The sequence below is a fragment of the Salvia miltiorrhiza genome, chromosome 8, assembly GCF_028751815.1.
Source record: "Salvia miltiorrhiza cultivar Shanhuang (shh) chromosome 8, IMPLAD_Smil_shh, whole genome shotgun sequence".
Lineage (NCBI taxonomy): Eukaryota > Viridiplantae > Streptophyta > Magnoliopsida > Lamiales > Lamiaceae > Salvia > Salvia miltiorrhiza.
Window position 1 is genome coordinate 49,563,769 of NC_080394.1, and position 15,471 is coordinate 49,579,239.

The 15,471-nt window shown below is 42.0% G+C and overlaps 2 protein-coding genes across 3 annotated transcripts; both read right to left on the reverse strand.

Moving 5' to 3' along the window:
* Positions 1 to 27: 27 nt before the first annotated feature.
* Positions 28 to 2,363, reverse strand: LOC130996933 (uncharacterized). Of its 2 annotated transcripts, none has more exons than XM_057922210.1 (4): positions 2,058 to 2,363; positions 1,746 to 1,986; positions 1,313 to 1,468; positions 28 to 741 (listed from the first exon to the last, which is right to left on the reverse strand). In XM_057922210.1, exons 1-4 carry the CDS (start codon positions 2,265 to 2,267, stop codon positions 65 to 67), a joined length of 1,284 nt encoding a protein of 427 aa, XP_057778193.1. In that variant the 5' UTR covers positions 2,268 to 2,363; the 3' UTR covers positions 28 to 64. The 2 variants fall into 2 exon arrangements, with proteins under 2 accessions (XP_057778193.1, XP_057778194.1); XM_057922211.1 differs by having other exon boundaries at positions 1,746 to 1,981; positions 2,058 to 2,339.
* A 487-nt stretch (positions 2,364 to 2,850) lies between these two features.
* Positions 2,851 to 3,447, reverse strand: LOC130998605 (protein ALP1-like). The gene has a single exon (XM_057924019.1). It carries the CDS (start codon positions 3,445 to 3,447, stop codon positions 2,851 to 2,853), a length of 597 nt encoding a protein of 198 aa, XP_057780002.1.
* Positions 3,448 to 15,471: the final 12,024 nt, after the last annotated feature.

Consider the following 15,471-nt stretch of genomic DNA (forward strand, 5'->3'; position numbering starts at 1 on the left):
GTGCATTTGAGAGAGAGAGAGATTGTATGATAAAGAAGTTGAGAGACAAATGTTGAATTGATCATCACTCCAGCGGAGTAAAACCTCCTTTAACATACTGCAAACAAGAAAATGGCATGTTAAGCAGTTTGTCCACCTCAAGACCTTTGCAAATCAGAGTGTTCAAAATTGTATTCCACTCCATACTATCCTTAGGTCTGCCCAAACCTCGACATACAACAAGAGATGTATTATACACCCACGGTACAGGAACAGTATAACCAAAACCATTGCCCCTCTCTAGCAACACATCTACATATGCGTCACATACTCGAGACACGTGCTTTCCCATATGGAAGAACGAGACCTGCGGTGCATCTGCTGCATCCAAGTCCACCTCCACGTCAGCGTGCAGGTTCACCACAACTGTGCCGTGATCCGGATGGAGCCGGCTCCCCAGAGCTTGCAGAAACGGGGAATCAGGATCCCACAGCTTGCGTGGGAAGATGTCTTCCCCGTCGTAGGCATCAATGAAGATGATGTCGTAGACATTGGTGCTCTCTTGAACAAACTTCTCCGCATCCCAACTGAACAGTAGCATCCTTTCATGAGTGCCTTTCCACAGAACCTCATCCAGAGGGTCTGGCACTGCACGAGCACGCTTTCCATTGGGAGACGTAACTGTGAAGGCAGGAAACCCCATTGCTCGTGTTGAAGCTGAGACTACAATCGGATCAATCTCAACCGTGTGAACCACAGCACCTGAAAAGGTACCAAAGATGAGATACGCAGCCATGTCCAGCAAGAGTAAACAGCAAAATGTTTGGCCAAATCAAAGAACATGGTTCTAGTCCTTATCAAGCTAGTAAACAGATTTTTCAGATCAGAAATGTTAAACCATAGCAAATATAATGTACCAATTCAGTTCAATCTCAAGGGCTGCCAAACTCTCAAAAGTAAAAAACTACTAAGGCCTACAGAAACACAATTGTCCACGGGAAAGACACAGCTCACAAGTGTGCAAGGGTGCATAATTCACTTGCACAGTGTCATATTCTTTTAGCAATGCCAACTTCAGGGAAGTAACTGGACTATCCTTATATAGTGACTATAGTAAGGGCCATTGACAAGAAAAAAAGATTATTAATGTGAATTTCACAATATATTATTATATATAGCTAAATATTGCATTTATATGAGAGGAAAGTATATTGCATAGAACAAGATCCAACTACAATTGTTCGCTTATGATTAGAAGCACCTAAAACAGAGCGATATCTAAAATAAAGCTTCTCAGATCACTGAATGCAAAAGAGGGTTAGTTTTATTAAACCTTGGATTTCACTAGCCATAAACAAAGGTATGCTTCCTCCGCCATGACCGATACATAGAACATTCAAATTTTGTTTCCCAAGTACAGCATTCTTCATGAGCTCATAATTGCATGATGTGATGGTAGACAATCCAGCAGATATCATACTCTTCACATCTGCAAACAAAGGCACGAATCAGAAAAACAGAGAGTCCCAACTCTTGCTCGATAAATGAGCACCGGATGGGTAAGGAATGACCTATGCATAATATCATGGGAAAGATATACAAATCAATGTTCAATTCTTTTCTGAGTCTACTCTTTTCAATCTCCCACTTTTTTTTTTGTTTCAGACTATCCATTGAAAATTGAGCTCAATAAAACGATTTATTTGATACAGTCATTAGGATTCTAGCATAGTGAATTGAGAAGGAAAAAATTTGGGGGGAATTACATGGTACAGCCAGACAACGTGGCTGCTGCATAACGCAAACGGAGCCAGCTTCATCTCCTTCTTCTTCTTCCGTACGCGCAACCAAAACTTTAACGGTGCTTTCACGAGTGAAGTCATTGAAGTGAAGCGTTCTCCATTCATAACCACAAACTCTGAAGTTTCCGCCATTTTTCGAACCTGGAAATATCTCATCGCGCCTCTGTTGGAGCCATTTTTCAGTTTTTCCCCAGTAAAATCTGTCCTGCATCAATGCTATTCGTCAATAGCTACATACATACAAACGTGGACATATATATATACGTAACGACGTACTGGTTTGGAGCAAGGGTGAGATAGAACAGATACGACACCGTTTCCATGGCGGGAGTTTTCCCGGAAGACGTTGCGCCTGGAAGAGGGGTGGCCGGCCCACCACTCGGAGGAGTAAAGCCAGTCGCCTTCGTCCTCGATGTGGCGGCGATTAATCGCCGTTGAGAAGCGGCGGAGGCTCGATTTCAGGTTGAAACGCAGTGCACTGAACATTTTGCGTGATCGGAATTGATGGAGAGTGGTTTGTAGTGAAAGCCCTAGTTCCGGTCAAAGCAACGGACTTTCTGATTTTCACTAAGGGTGGGTTTAATTTGATAGTAAAATTTTCATTTGAAAATGATGGATAAGAAAAAGTGAGATAATGTTATTATTATTTTTTTTTTTTATCATGTATTTACTTTGTTAGAAATAGATTGATAAAAAAATTGAAATGTTGGAAAAGCCAGCGCTGGCTGGATCCCAACTCCTGCGGATAGCAGGTTGAAGAAGCCAGTGATCGCTGAGCTTCAGCGGTCGCGGCGCGGAGAAGCCAGCGGCCGCTGGGCCCACTAAATGCTTAGAGCATCTCCAATGCATTGGTGCTTAGGGGGTGTCTTAGAAGGTGGTACTCACCTAAGACACACCCCTCTCCAATGCATTGTGTCTTAGATGGGTGCTTAGATCCCCATTTCCACAAAATTCACATTTCTACACTTTTATTTTTAAAATTCATATTTTATTAAAATTAAATTCTACATTACAATAATTTAAAGACATAATTTAAATACAATAAAAAAATAAAAATTACAATAATTTCCTAGGGCTCGATCGGACCAAAACGAGACCAAATGTGCTCCTTTAAGTCCAAAGTGAGGCGAGCATGCATCTCCGCGTCTCGCATGGATGCTTGTCGTGCAACAAATGCACGAAAATCCGGCGGAGCACCGGCACGAGGTTGAGATGCGGCGCTACTCGAAGCTTCGTCGGCGTCTTCTTCCCACTGTGTTGCGTGCTCGCCTTCGTCTTTGATGATCATGTTGTGCAAAATGATGCACGTGAACATGATGTCGCTCATCTCCTCCTTGCTCCAAAGACGCGATGGGCCTTTGACGATTGCCCAACGAGCTTGAAGGACGCCGAAGGCTCGTTCAATATCCTTGCGAGCTGCTTCCTGCATCACTTTGAATCTCTTCCCCTTCGGATCCGTCGGATGTGTAGGACTCTTCACGAATACCGGCCAATTGGGATAGATGCCGTCAGTCAAGTAGTACCCACTTGTGTAGTAGGTGTTGTTGACTTGATATGTGACCGGCACCCCCATTCCTTGCAGTCGATCGTTGAACAACGTCGAGTTGTTGAGCACGTTGATGTCGTTGTTCGAACCAGGAGTCCTAAAAAAGCATGCCAGATCCATAGATCTTACGATCCGACGACTTCGAGGATGATGGTCGGTTCCCCTTGATCGCCGCGAGTGTATGCGCTTTGCCATGCCGTTGCACAATTCTTCCATGGCCAATGCATGCAATCGAGGCTCCCTAGCATTCCCGGGAAGCCGTGCTTCGCTTCGTGCATTGCTAGAAGCCGTTGGCAGTCGGCGGAAGTTGGCCTCCTCAAGTATTCCGCGCCGAAGAGGTGAATAATGGCTCGATAGAATCTGCGCAAAAAGAAGGTGCTAACCCGTGTGCAACATATAAAATGCAGCAAAAAAGCATATCACAACAATAAAAAGACTGCATTGCCTTAAAAGTTACATGACGCCTATATGCACCAAATTTTTAGGCAGACACAATAACACATTGGCATCAAAGGTTTCGTATCATGGCTGAATAAACTAGATCTCGCCAAACAAATCACAATTGAAAAACAAGCTGCAGCTAGCAACCAAATCCCACAAGAGTCACTAAATAATGGGTGATTCTATACGTAGCCCCTATTTTACTCAGTATAGCCCCTTATAAAAACAAATTAATAAAAATAATAAGAAAATTACTATTTTAACCTTATAGCCCCCAAACAAAATAATCACGTAATAAATAATTGTTCTTTGCTTTTGAGAAACCAGCCTCAACGAAACCAGTCCCACCTTGTAGTGGAGACACGCAACTAAAATCAAACTAATTAAAAGAGAGAAATGTTTAGGAAAGAAACAATAGGGCCGGATGGCCTTATTGGTGATTGAAACTTAAATTTTGTCCACAAAATTTAAAATATCAATATTTGGCCATCTTTTATGTGCTCTACCTAATTTACCCTTTAACCCAATAGATCCAACAACTTCATTTGACCCGGATCCAGATTTAGGGATTAACCCATGCCTTGTCTACCCCCCCGACCCCCGACCCCACCCACCCCCCCACCCACCCACCCCCCACCACCCACCCCAAGCCAAAAAAAAAAAAAAAAATTTTTTTACTTCCCCTGCTTGTCTACCCCCCAGACCCCACCCACCCCCCACCTACCCACCCACCCCCCCACCACCCACCCCCAAGCCAAAAAAAATTTTTTTTTTTACTTCCCCTGCCTTGTCTACCCCACCCCCGACCCCACCCACCCACCCCCCACCACCAACCCCCAAGCCAAATTTTTTTTTTTTTTTTACTTCCCCCGCCTTGTCTACCTCCCCAGACCCCCGACCCCACCCACCCCCCACCCACCCACCCACCCCCCACCACCCACCCCCAAGCCAAATTTTTTTTTTTTTTACTTCCCCTGCCTTGTCTACCCCCCCAGACCCCACCCACCCCCCCCCACCACCCACCCCCAAGCAAATTTTTTTTTTTTACTTCCCCTGCCTTGTCTACCCCCAGACCCCCAACCCCACCCACCCCCCACCACCCACCCCAAGCCAATAATTTTTTTTTTACTCCCACTGCCCTGCCTACCCCCTGACCCCCGACCCTACCCCCCCACCCCCCACCCACCCCCAAGCCAAAAGGAACTTTTTAAACACTTCCCCTAGGGTTTAGATATTCCATTTAGGGTTTAGATTATCCATTTAGGGTTTAGATGTTCAATTTAGGGTTTAGATTATCCATTTAGGGTTTAAATGTTCCATTTAGGGTTTAGATGATGCTGTTGTTTCTATATTTGTTCTGCATGTTTGGCACTTATGGCACTATTAGTGCCATAAGTGCTAAAAAGACCATTTTACTTTATTTTATTTTGGATTTTCGTTGGCACTTATGGCACTATTAGTGCCATAAATGCCATAAAATAAAATAATAAAGTAAAATTTTTTGGCTTGGGGGTGGGTGGGGTGGGTGGGGTCGGGGGTCGGGGGGGTAGACAGGGCAGGGGGAGTAAAAAAAAAATTTCGTTGGCACTTATGGCACTATTAGTGCCATAAAATAAAATAATAAAGTAAATTTTTTTGGCTTGGGGGGTGGGTGGGGTGGGTGGGGTCGGGGGTCTGGGGGGTAGACAGGGCAGGGGAAGTAAAAAAAAAATTTCGTTGGCACTTATGGCACTTATAGTGCCATAAGTGCCAAGCTTGGCACTTATGGCACTAATAGTGCCATAAGTGCCTAACCCGACCCGCGTGCCTGATCCTACCCGGCACGCGACCCGCGCTCCTGACCCTACCCAGTCCGCCCAATTAAGGGCAAAAACGTCCCAAAGCTATAAAAATGGCCAAAATTTGTGTTTTTTCAATGTGTGACCATAAATTGTGTTTTATGCTTCATTTTGGCTACTTCAAAATTTTACTCTTTAGGAAAATTCCTAAAGGCTGAAATATATACAATTGAATCATTCAAAAATATATATACAAACAACTTGCGATTTTGAGTAGCACAGTCGAAAGCCTCTCAAGTAATATGGCTACAGAATATGTAGCCTCGCTCCATAGAATTCTAAAAGCAAAATTGAAATGAGAATTTATTATTAGAATAAGCAACCAAATCCAGTGAAACAAACAAAGAAGTACTTCCTCCGTCCCAATATTCAAGTCTCCTATTCCTTTTTGGGTCGTCCTAATATTCAAGTCTCCTTTCCCTTTTTGGCAAAAATTAGTTACTTAATTAACAATTCTCTCTCTCTTCTCTCTCTATTATCTCTCTCTTTGTCACTCTCTCTCTCTCCTCTCTTCACTCTCAAATCGCCGCCGCCCTATCTCTCTGTAGCACAGCCGCGTCGCTCTCTCAAATCGCCGCCCTCTCTTGGAACTCAGGCGGAGCTCCTCTCTCGTTTAATTCTCCGTCCGGCGCCGCCGTTCACGCGGCACGACTCAGGCGGTCAGGCCACCCACCCTTTCGCAGTTCGCACCCCACCGTTCAGGCGTCCACTCGCGGCTCTTCTCCGCCGCGACTCATCCACTTCTAGTCGCCGGAGGGCTTCTGCGACCACGACTCCCACCAACCCTTCTCGACTCTATGAACCTCCCATGGTGGTGAAAATTTTTGGGATGAAAATTTTGGGATGAAAATTGTGTTGGATTTGTATACTGAAAGCAAGAACGTTTTATGCTTGTATACAATGTTTCCTAAGTTCACTATCTAATCTCCTATATGATTGTGTTCATGATTGCATATGTATGTTCTTTATCTCTGTATAAGTAGGTTATATGGTGTGTTGTAGATCACAGAAGACCATATAATTGGAATAACCTTAAGAGATATAATATGATCACAGCCGAAATAACTCTAGGACAAGTTATTGGTTTAGGCTGCAGTATAGATGGAAGTAGTTTGTCTTGGCTACTTGTCTATACTGGTACGTCATTACGTATTGATAGGACCAACAGTTGAGATGTATTCTTCTATCTGACTTAAGTGAAGAATCAAGATCTCGGTGACTCATAAATCTTAATACTAATAAGTATTCAGATATATATGTTAATTCGTATATCACTTTGACTTACTATGGGCGAGAGTTAAATGCTAACTCGAGTACTCTGTATCTTGGATGATAACGGTTAATATATGATATTTGATTATCTGTATTAGTACCCGTATCCGGTATAGGATAATGACATCCCCTTAAGGAGCTCAATAAGGTTTATTACGCTAAACCCTGCAGGTTGATTAAGTTCAGGCGTAATAATAAAGTTTGAGTGGTACTGCTTAAGGATTTATAAAGAGATTAATTAATTTAAGCTGTCAGAGCTCTAATTAATTAATGGATGTCGGATATTTTAAATACGGAGATTTAATAAGTCTAAATACAAGCCCCCGACTCATCACCGGCAATAAAGGGGTAAGTCAGTATCGGTTCTCTAGTGGAATGAACTGATATTTATAAATTAATTATGGTCTGGGCTGACCATAGATAAATTAATTTATTTGAGGCCCATCTTTATTCCTTGTATCTGGTCCCTGGACTGGCCCAATGTCTCATAGCCCTAGAAGGAGAGAAAAATGCCTCCTACACTAATTCTGTGCCCACACGTATTTAATTTTAATTAAATACAGCTGTCAGCTCTCAGGAAAACAGACTGATAAAATATTAGGGTTTTGAGAGCTGTGGGGCGCAGGGAAGAAAAACGTGTGGGGCGTATTTCTCTCTTGGGACTTTCATAGATCGTTGTCCATCCAACGGTGAAAGCTGAGCGGGATACAGTCGAGAAGATCAGAGCTGGAGTCAGATTTTCGCAGGAAACCAAGTTCTGGCAGTCTCCGTAAAACGGCCATAACTTCCTCCACAGAACTCCGATTCAGACGAATCAGGCGGCCACGGAAAGCTCTCTCGAAGACGAAGAAGTCGTATTTCTGGGCGAAATACGATTTGAGGACGTTTGGGGCTTCAAACGAAGGCTTGAAGTTGGCTGACCTGTTCAGCAACAGATTGACGAATTCTTAGGAATTCTTCAGGTATTCTCTAACTCCAACGTGCAGTTGTTAAATTCATAGGAGCATGTTAGGATTAATCGTTGTATGATAAATTAATAATATTCCAAGAAACGATCATCGGGCAATCGGAGCATTAATTCAGTTTAATATTCCTTCAATTGGTATCAGAGCCCAGGATTAATTTCTTGGCTCTATTATTAATTTATGTACGATTAATAATATGCGTTGTTTTTACTGCTGCTGTTCTTCGTGGTCTGTTGATTCGTGGGATACGTCGTTTTGACGTTGTAATCGTTTTTTTTTTACCACGAGAAAATCCGTGGTTAGATTAGAATTTCAATTGTTTTTGTTTTTCCGTTGTAATCTGTAAAATTGAAAATCGAGACAAAGACGACGACGAATCAACATCGAATGAACGGAGGTTGGAGAGCCGGAGGCAAGGCGGGTTGTATGCCGGGCTGCCGCTGCGCGTCGGGCTGCGCGCCGGGCTGCCGCTGCTTGCCGGGCTGCTGCTGTGCGTGCCGGGTTGATGCTGTGCGCGCCGGGCTGCACGCCGGGCTGCTGCTGTGCGCGCCGGGAGGCTGATGCTGCACGCCGGGCTGCGCGCCGGGAGGCTGCTGCTGCACGCCGGGCTGCGCGCCGGGAGGACGCTGCTGCACGCCGGGGCAGCGCACCGGGAGGCTGCTGCTGCACGCCGGGGCTGCGCGCCGGGCTGCACGCTGCTGCACGCCGGGCTGCTCGCCGGGAGGACGCTGCTGCACGCCGGGGCTGCGCGCCGGGAGGCTGCTGCTGCACGCCGGGAGGTTGCTGCTGTGCGCCGGGCTGCCGCGCCGGGCTGCTGCTGTGCAGCGTGCTGGGAGCTGTGGCGGCGGCGCCTAGGGAACTCCAAACCCTAGGTGGGCGCGGGTTTCAAGAAACCCTAGGGGGCCCAAACCCTATTTTCAAAGACGAGCCTGTTTGAAGCGTTTCGGGCCAAGTTTACGTTTTTGAGTTTTATTTTTATTTCTTTTCTATTGTTTTATTCTAATAGATTAGAAATGGGATTCCACGAATGGGTCACGAAGAATTTTAATTCTTTAATTATGTTCTTTGCATGTCGTGGTGTTAATCCCTTATGCTCCATGCATGCTGTTTTGTCTCTGCTTGTTAATATGTGTTTATTAACTGCGCTTAAACAAGCATGCTAGGTTTATCGTTTTCTTAAGCATGTTTTAGAATTCTGCGAGCATGTTTTACATGTTGCGTTCTAGATGAGCATGTTTAGGATTATGTGTTGAGCATGATCAAACCTTTTGAAAGAAAAAGACTAAGCTGTATTAATAATTTTATAGATGATTAAAAATTGTTTAGATTGCCACAAGCGGCCTCTAGACAAAGTGATTAGCAATGTGAGTAAACGTCCACCCAACGTGGCTTACTTCATGTTTGTTCTTTCATAAGTTTGTCAGATGAGGTTTCTATAAAAATATTTAAATCCATTAAAGTAGTGGGAGTTATGCAGTAAACGTCCACACAACGTGGCTTACTCGTATAATTTTTCACGAGTACTTTAGAGGATGGAATTAAATAAGATAACTTAGAAATTAAATTGAATGCGACATGGTCCGAGTGAGTATGTCAATTTCGGGAATTTAATTTTCAAGGTTAAATTGTGGTTATTACTTAATAATTTTTATTCTTAAAATTATGTAGACCTCCACATGCGGTCTCTAGACAAAGTGATTAGCAATGTGAGTAAACGTCCACCCAACGTGGCTTACTTCATATTTGTTTTTCATAAGTTTGTCAGAAGAGGTTTCTATAAAAATATTTAAATCCATTAAAGTAGTGGGAGTTATGCAGTAAACGTCCACCCAACGTGGCTTACTTGTGTAATTTTCACAAGTACTTTGGAGAATGGAATTAAATAAGATAACCAAGAAAATTAAATTGAAAGCGGCATGGTCCGAGTGAGTATGCTAATTTCGAGAATTTAATTTTTAAGGTTAAAATGTGGTCATTGCTTAGATATCATATCAAGTACAATGTACAACTCCCAAAGGAGTCCCTTCTTGATGATGATATGGTCTAGTTAAGGTGCCAACTATTAATTTCCTTTGTCAAAAGGTTAAGTTGACATGGATGGAAATTAAATGACTAGGTGAATAGTCTGGTTGAGGAGTTCGTGTGTAAACGTCCACCCAACGTGGCTTGCACATGGGATTCTTTGAGCCGTTGGAGGTTTCATTAATATTGTTTTATCAAAAGGTTACAATATTATTGTTACGAACTATATGCGTTCATGTTCTTACATGTTTAACTTGTTTACTTTCAGATATGTCTATGTCTCCTGTTTCTTTGTTCTTGCACAAAGTCTTTTAACCGGTCCACCTATATAAAATGGAAACGCAGTTTTGGATTTTCATCTTTATCACAAACTAACACATTTTTTGTGTTGCTTACTACTCGACGTTCTATTTGTTCGAACAATGAGACAACTGATGGGAAAAAGGAACTGCATAAAAGGTGGCATGTGACGAATAATGTGGCTATATGCTTTATTATGAGTATAATGTCACAAACCTTGTAGCTCCAACATCAGGGCATGGACGATGCTATTAGCATCATGCTGAATCTCAAGAAAGTGTTCGAAGAGTTGGACTGAGCTGTTCATTTAAATTTGATGAGAGTAATCTTGTTAATTTTATGAGTGAGCACAGCTCAGTGCACGAGCATGTCATGCAATTTTTGACGGACTTGACTTGCTCAGTGGGAGTATTGACGGTGAGGCAAAAATCGATATTATCCTGAACTCTCTTCCCAAGTCTTTTAATTAAGAACTTCCGCCTCAATGCTGTTATGAGCAAGAAAGATACTTCTTTTGAGTTACTCTAGTTACGGCTAAGGAAGTTGTGGGAAAGAGATATGCAAGCACTTGTTATTGCCAAAGGTGAGTCATCTTCTTCGTCGAATGACGGGAAGAAGAAGGGTCCAAGGGGCAAGAAAGACAAGGGAAATAGTGGGAGTAGTGGTGTGATAAGATTGAGTATTGGAGATTTATTCTTTCAATACTCAAGGCAAAGGGTTAAGGTATCTCACTTGCTATAGTAACTAAGACATGTCAGCTTGTTTTCTATTCAGTTATGAGTAGTGGATAACGAGAGAAACTGATAATGATTGTTACATCTTGCATGGCTTTTTATAAGCTGACAAGGAAGCTGAGAAGTGATGAGATGATAGTCTTCATAGGCAACGTGACTAGAGTCGCAGTTGTTGCAATTGAAGACTTGTCTTTGAGTTCTAAAGACATAGTTTAGTTTTTGAGAGTTCCTTATCATGTTCCAAAATTTTGAATAGATGGATCTTATGTCATTTTTGATAGTGGTGTTTCTATCATAAGAAATGACAAAGTTGTCTATTCTGGTATTTTGAACATCTCTCTTCATACTATAACTTGTCTACAAAATACCTTTATATTGCATTTACATCATCGAACAAAAGAAAGAGAAAAGTTAAGGCTAATCTCTCATGAGGATCTTACACATATATTGATACCCTAGATTAGGTCGCATCTATCTTAACAGGATCCAAAGGCTCGTGTCTAAATAGTACATTGGATTTAATCCAGGTTGTACCATTTGGAACCTGCGAATCCTGTATAGAGGAAAAGATGGAGACCAGGTCATTCATGACAAAGGGGATAAAGGGCCAATAATGTGTTAGGAATGATCTTTTCTGATTCATTGTCAGTGTTTGGGATTCCAACCCAGTTTACTACACCGTGTAATCCCTGCATAAAATGGTGTGGTGGAGAAAAGAAATAGGTCACTCTTGGAAAAATATATTCAATGATGAGTTATGCATCTTTGCAATTAGTCCTAAAGAATCAGAAGGTGGTTATTAGCAATGACACACGATTCTTAGAAGTGGGCTATGGGAATAATCACTAATCCAAGTCAGATAGTGTGCTTCAAGAAATTGAAGACATTAGACAGGCAATTCCATCACCCAAGCCAAGTGTGCAAGAGTTTTGTACCACAAGACACTGCACGCACTGTTGACACACATGTGCCACCACAGATCCATTGTAGTGGGAGGGTTGTGGGACAACCCGATCGATTTATATTCTTGGGAGAATCTTTGGATTCAGTCTCTGGTAGTGAATATAAGAGAATCGACCCAGATATCTACTTGGAATTAGTGGAAGACGAGAATGTAGATTCCTGGCACGCCTCAATGGAGCAATCCATTAAGAATATGGTTGTATGCTAAGAGAATCTTGCTACCAGAATGCCGTAAAGCCATAGGTTCCAAGTGAGTATACAGGAGAATGATAAGCCCGAATGAGCAAGGTCGTAGCTTTTAAAGCTAGACTGGTGGCGAAAGGTTATGCCCAGTGTGAGGGTATAGGTTATGATGATATTTTCGCCAGTACCATGCTCAGAACATTCGGATCATTTTACCCATAGCAGTTCACTTAAACCATCGAGGTCTGGCAAATGGATGTCATATATATTTCCTTGAAAAAGGGAAGGACATCCATGCGCAACAACCTGAAGGTTACGTGAGGGAGGGAGAGAAGCATCTCGTGTCAATCGCTCTCGTGTCATCGGTGATGTGGTTTATCTTGCATTTTATGTAGATAATATCCTCCTAATTGGCGACAATATGGAGCTATTGTCAGGACATAAAGTAATGGTTATCCGAACAGTTTCAGATGAAAGACTAAGGAGGTATAGTATACATCTTTGTGATCAAGGTTATAAGGGATCACTAGAAAAAGATGTTGGGCTTATCTCGAGTGTCTTACACTGATACTGAGAATACTCGTTTTAGTATGAATACCGCCAAGAAAGGATTGCTAACTTTTAGATATGGCGTTCCTTTATCTAAAGACTATGTCTTAAGATGCCTATTAAGGTTGAGGAAATGAAGGCAGTATTCTACGTTTCCGCAGTAGATAGCTTCATGTATGGATTGCTATGTACGAGATCTTATATTTGCTATGCAGTTAGCATGATTGTAAGATATCAGTATAATCCTAGTTAAGGACACTGAATTGTGGTAAATTATATTCTCAAGTCCCTGACTAGAGAATAAGGATAGTCTACCAGTTAGACAGTTTAGTTCCTTTTTGGATTATATGATTTCGGATTTCCAGGCTGACCGGAACAAAGAATAATTACCTCGAGCTATGTGTTTTTTCTTGGGAGGTAAAACCTTTTGGTTTGACCACTACCTCCAGGATCTAAGGGTATTTCCTAGTTTGCGTGGGAGCATCACCTTCGTGATACCTCAAGTGCAGTTGCGAACTCTAAGGAATCCAAGAACCACAAGGGGTTAAACACATGGAGAGTAAGTACCAAGTTATACGATTATTCGTAAATCGAGGTTTTTGTGCTCAAAGAATAAATTCTCACATATTGGAGAAACCTACTAATCTTTCACAAAAGGCTTATCGCAAATGGTCATTGAAAGATGGGAATGCGATTGATGCCAGATTGATGCCACCCACTTAGGAAACTTTAAGTATAAGTGGGAGAAGTGTTAGGTGATTGGTAAATAGACGCATTGTATACTAAAAGTTTGCTTTAGTATAAGTGGGAGATTGTTGGATTTGTATACTGAAAGCAAGAACGTTTTATGCTTGTATACAATGTTTCCTAAGTTCACTATCTAATCTCCTATCTGATTGTGTTCATGATTGCATATGTATGTTCTTTATCTTTGTATAAGTAGGTTATATGGTGTGTTGTAGATCACAGAAGACCATATAATTGGAATAACCTTAAGAGATATAATATGATCACAGCCGAAATAACTCTAGGACAAGTTATTGGTTTAGGCTGCAGTATAGATGGAAGTAGTTTGTCTTGGCTACTTGTCTATACTGGTACGTCATTACGTATTGATAGGACCAACAGTTGAGATGTATTCTTCTATCTGACTTAAGTGAAGAATCAAGATCTCGGTGACTCATAAATCTTAATACTAATAAGTATTCAGATATATATGTTAATTCGTATATCACTTTGACTTACTATGGGCGAGAGTTAAATGCTAACTCGAGTACTCTGTATCTTGGATGATAACGGTTAATATATGATATTTGATTATCTGTATTAGTACCCGTATCCGGTATAGGATAATGACATCCCCTTAAGGAGCTCAATAAGGTTTATTACGCTAAACCCTGCAGGTTGATTAAGTTCAGGCGTAATAATAAAGTTTGAGTGGTACTGCTTAAGGATTTATAAAGAGATTAATTAATTTAAGCTGTCAGAGCTCTAATTAATTAATGGATGTCGGATATTTTAAATACGGAGATTTAATAAGTCTAAATACAAGCCCCCGACTCATCACCGGCAATAAAGGGGTAAGTCAGTATCGGTTCTCTAGTGGAATGAACTGATATTTATAAATTAATTATGGTCTGGGCTGACCATAGATAAATTAATTTATTTGAGGCCCATCTTTATTCCTTGTATCTGGTCCCTGGACTGGCCCAATGTCTCATAGCCCTAGAAGGAGAGAAAAACGCCTCCTACACTAATTCTGTGCCCACACGTATTTAATTTTAATTAAATACAGCTGTCAGCTCTCAGGAAAACAGACTGATAAAATATTAGGGTTTTGAGAGCTGTGGGGCGCAGGGAAGAAAAACGTGTGGGGCGTATTTCTCTCTTGGGACTTTCATAGATCGTTGTCCATCCAACGGTGAAAGCTGAGCGGGATACAGTCGAGAAGATCAGAGCTGGAGTCAGATTTTCGCAGGAAACCAAGTTCTGGCAGTCTCCGTACAACGGCCATAACTTCCTCCACAGAACTCCGATTCAGACGAATCAGGCGGCCACGGAAAGCTCTCTCGACGACGAAGAAGTCGTATTTCTGGGCGAAATACGATTTGAGGACGTTTGGGGCTTCAAACGAAGGCTTAAAGTTGGCTGACCTGTTCAGCAACAGATTGACGAATTCTTAGGAATTCTTCAGGTATTCTCTAACTCCAACGTGCAGTTGTTAAATTCATAGGAGCATGTTAGGATTAATCGTTGTATGATAAATTAATAATATTCCAAGAAACGATCATCGGGCAATCGGAGCATTAATTCAGTTTAATATTCCTTCAAATTGGGGCTCGATTTTGTGTGTGTGTTTTGCAAGAGATCTGGGCTATTTTGGGATGTGAACCTCCAATTTTGGGATTAAAATTTTGGGATGAAAATTTTGGGATGAAAATTGGGATGAAAATTTCACACCCCACCAGTCGCCTGTGTGTGTGTGTTTTGCAAGAGAGAACGGCGAGAAGAGAGAGAAGAGATTTGGGCTCGATTTTGAGAAATTGAGTGTGAGGAAGAGAAATGGAGAGAATGACAGTGAAGAGGAAGGGGGAAGTGACGCCGACCGAAGAAGGAATAAGGGCGGCGACTCGCCGGCCTGTCAGCAGCGGCGGCGGCGGCGGATTCGAGAGAGAGAGAGTAGAAATCACGTACAGAGAGAGAGAGTAGCAGGCAGCCCAAAACATCAACTTAATTAAATTAGTCAATTTAATTAAGAAATAAAATAACATTAATTAAAGGACTAATTATGTGGTCCCTACTAATTTAACATCAACTTTACCTCTCCTAAATACCCGTGCCCAAAACAAAGGAGACTTTATTATTGGGACGGAGGGA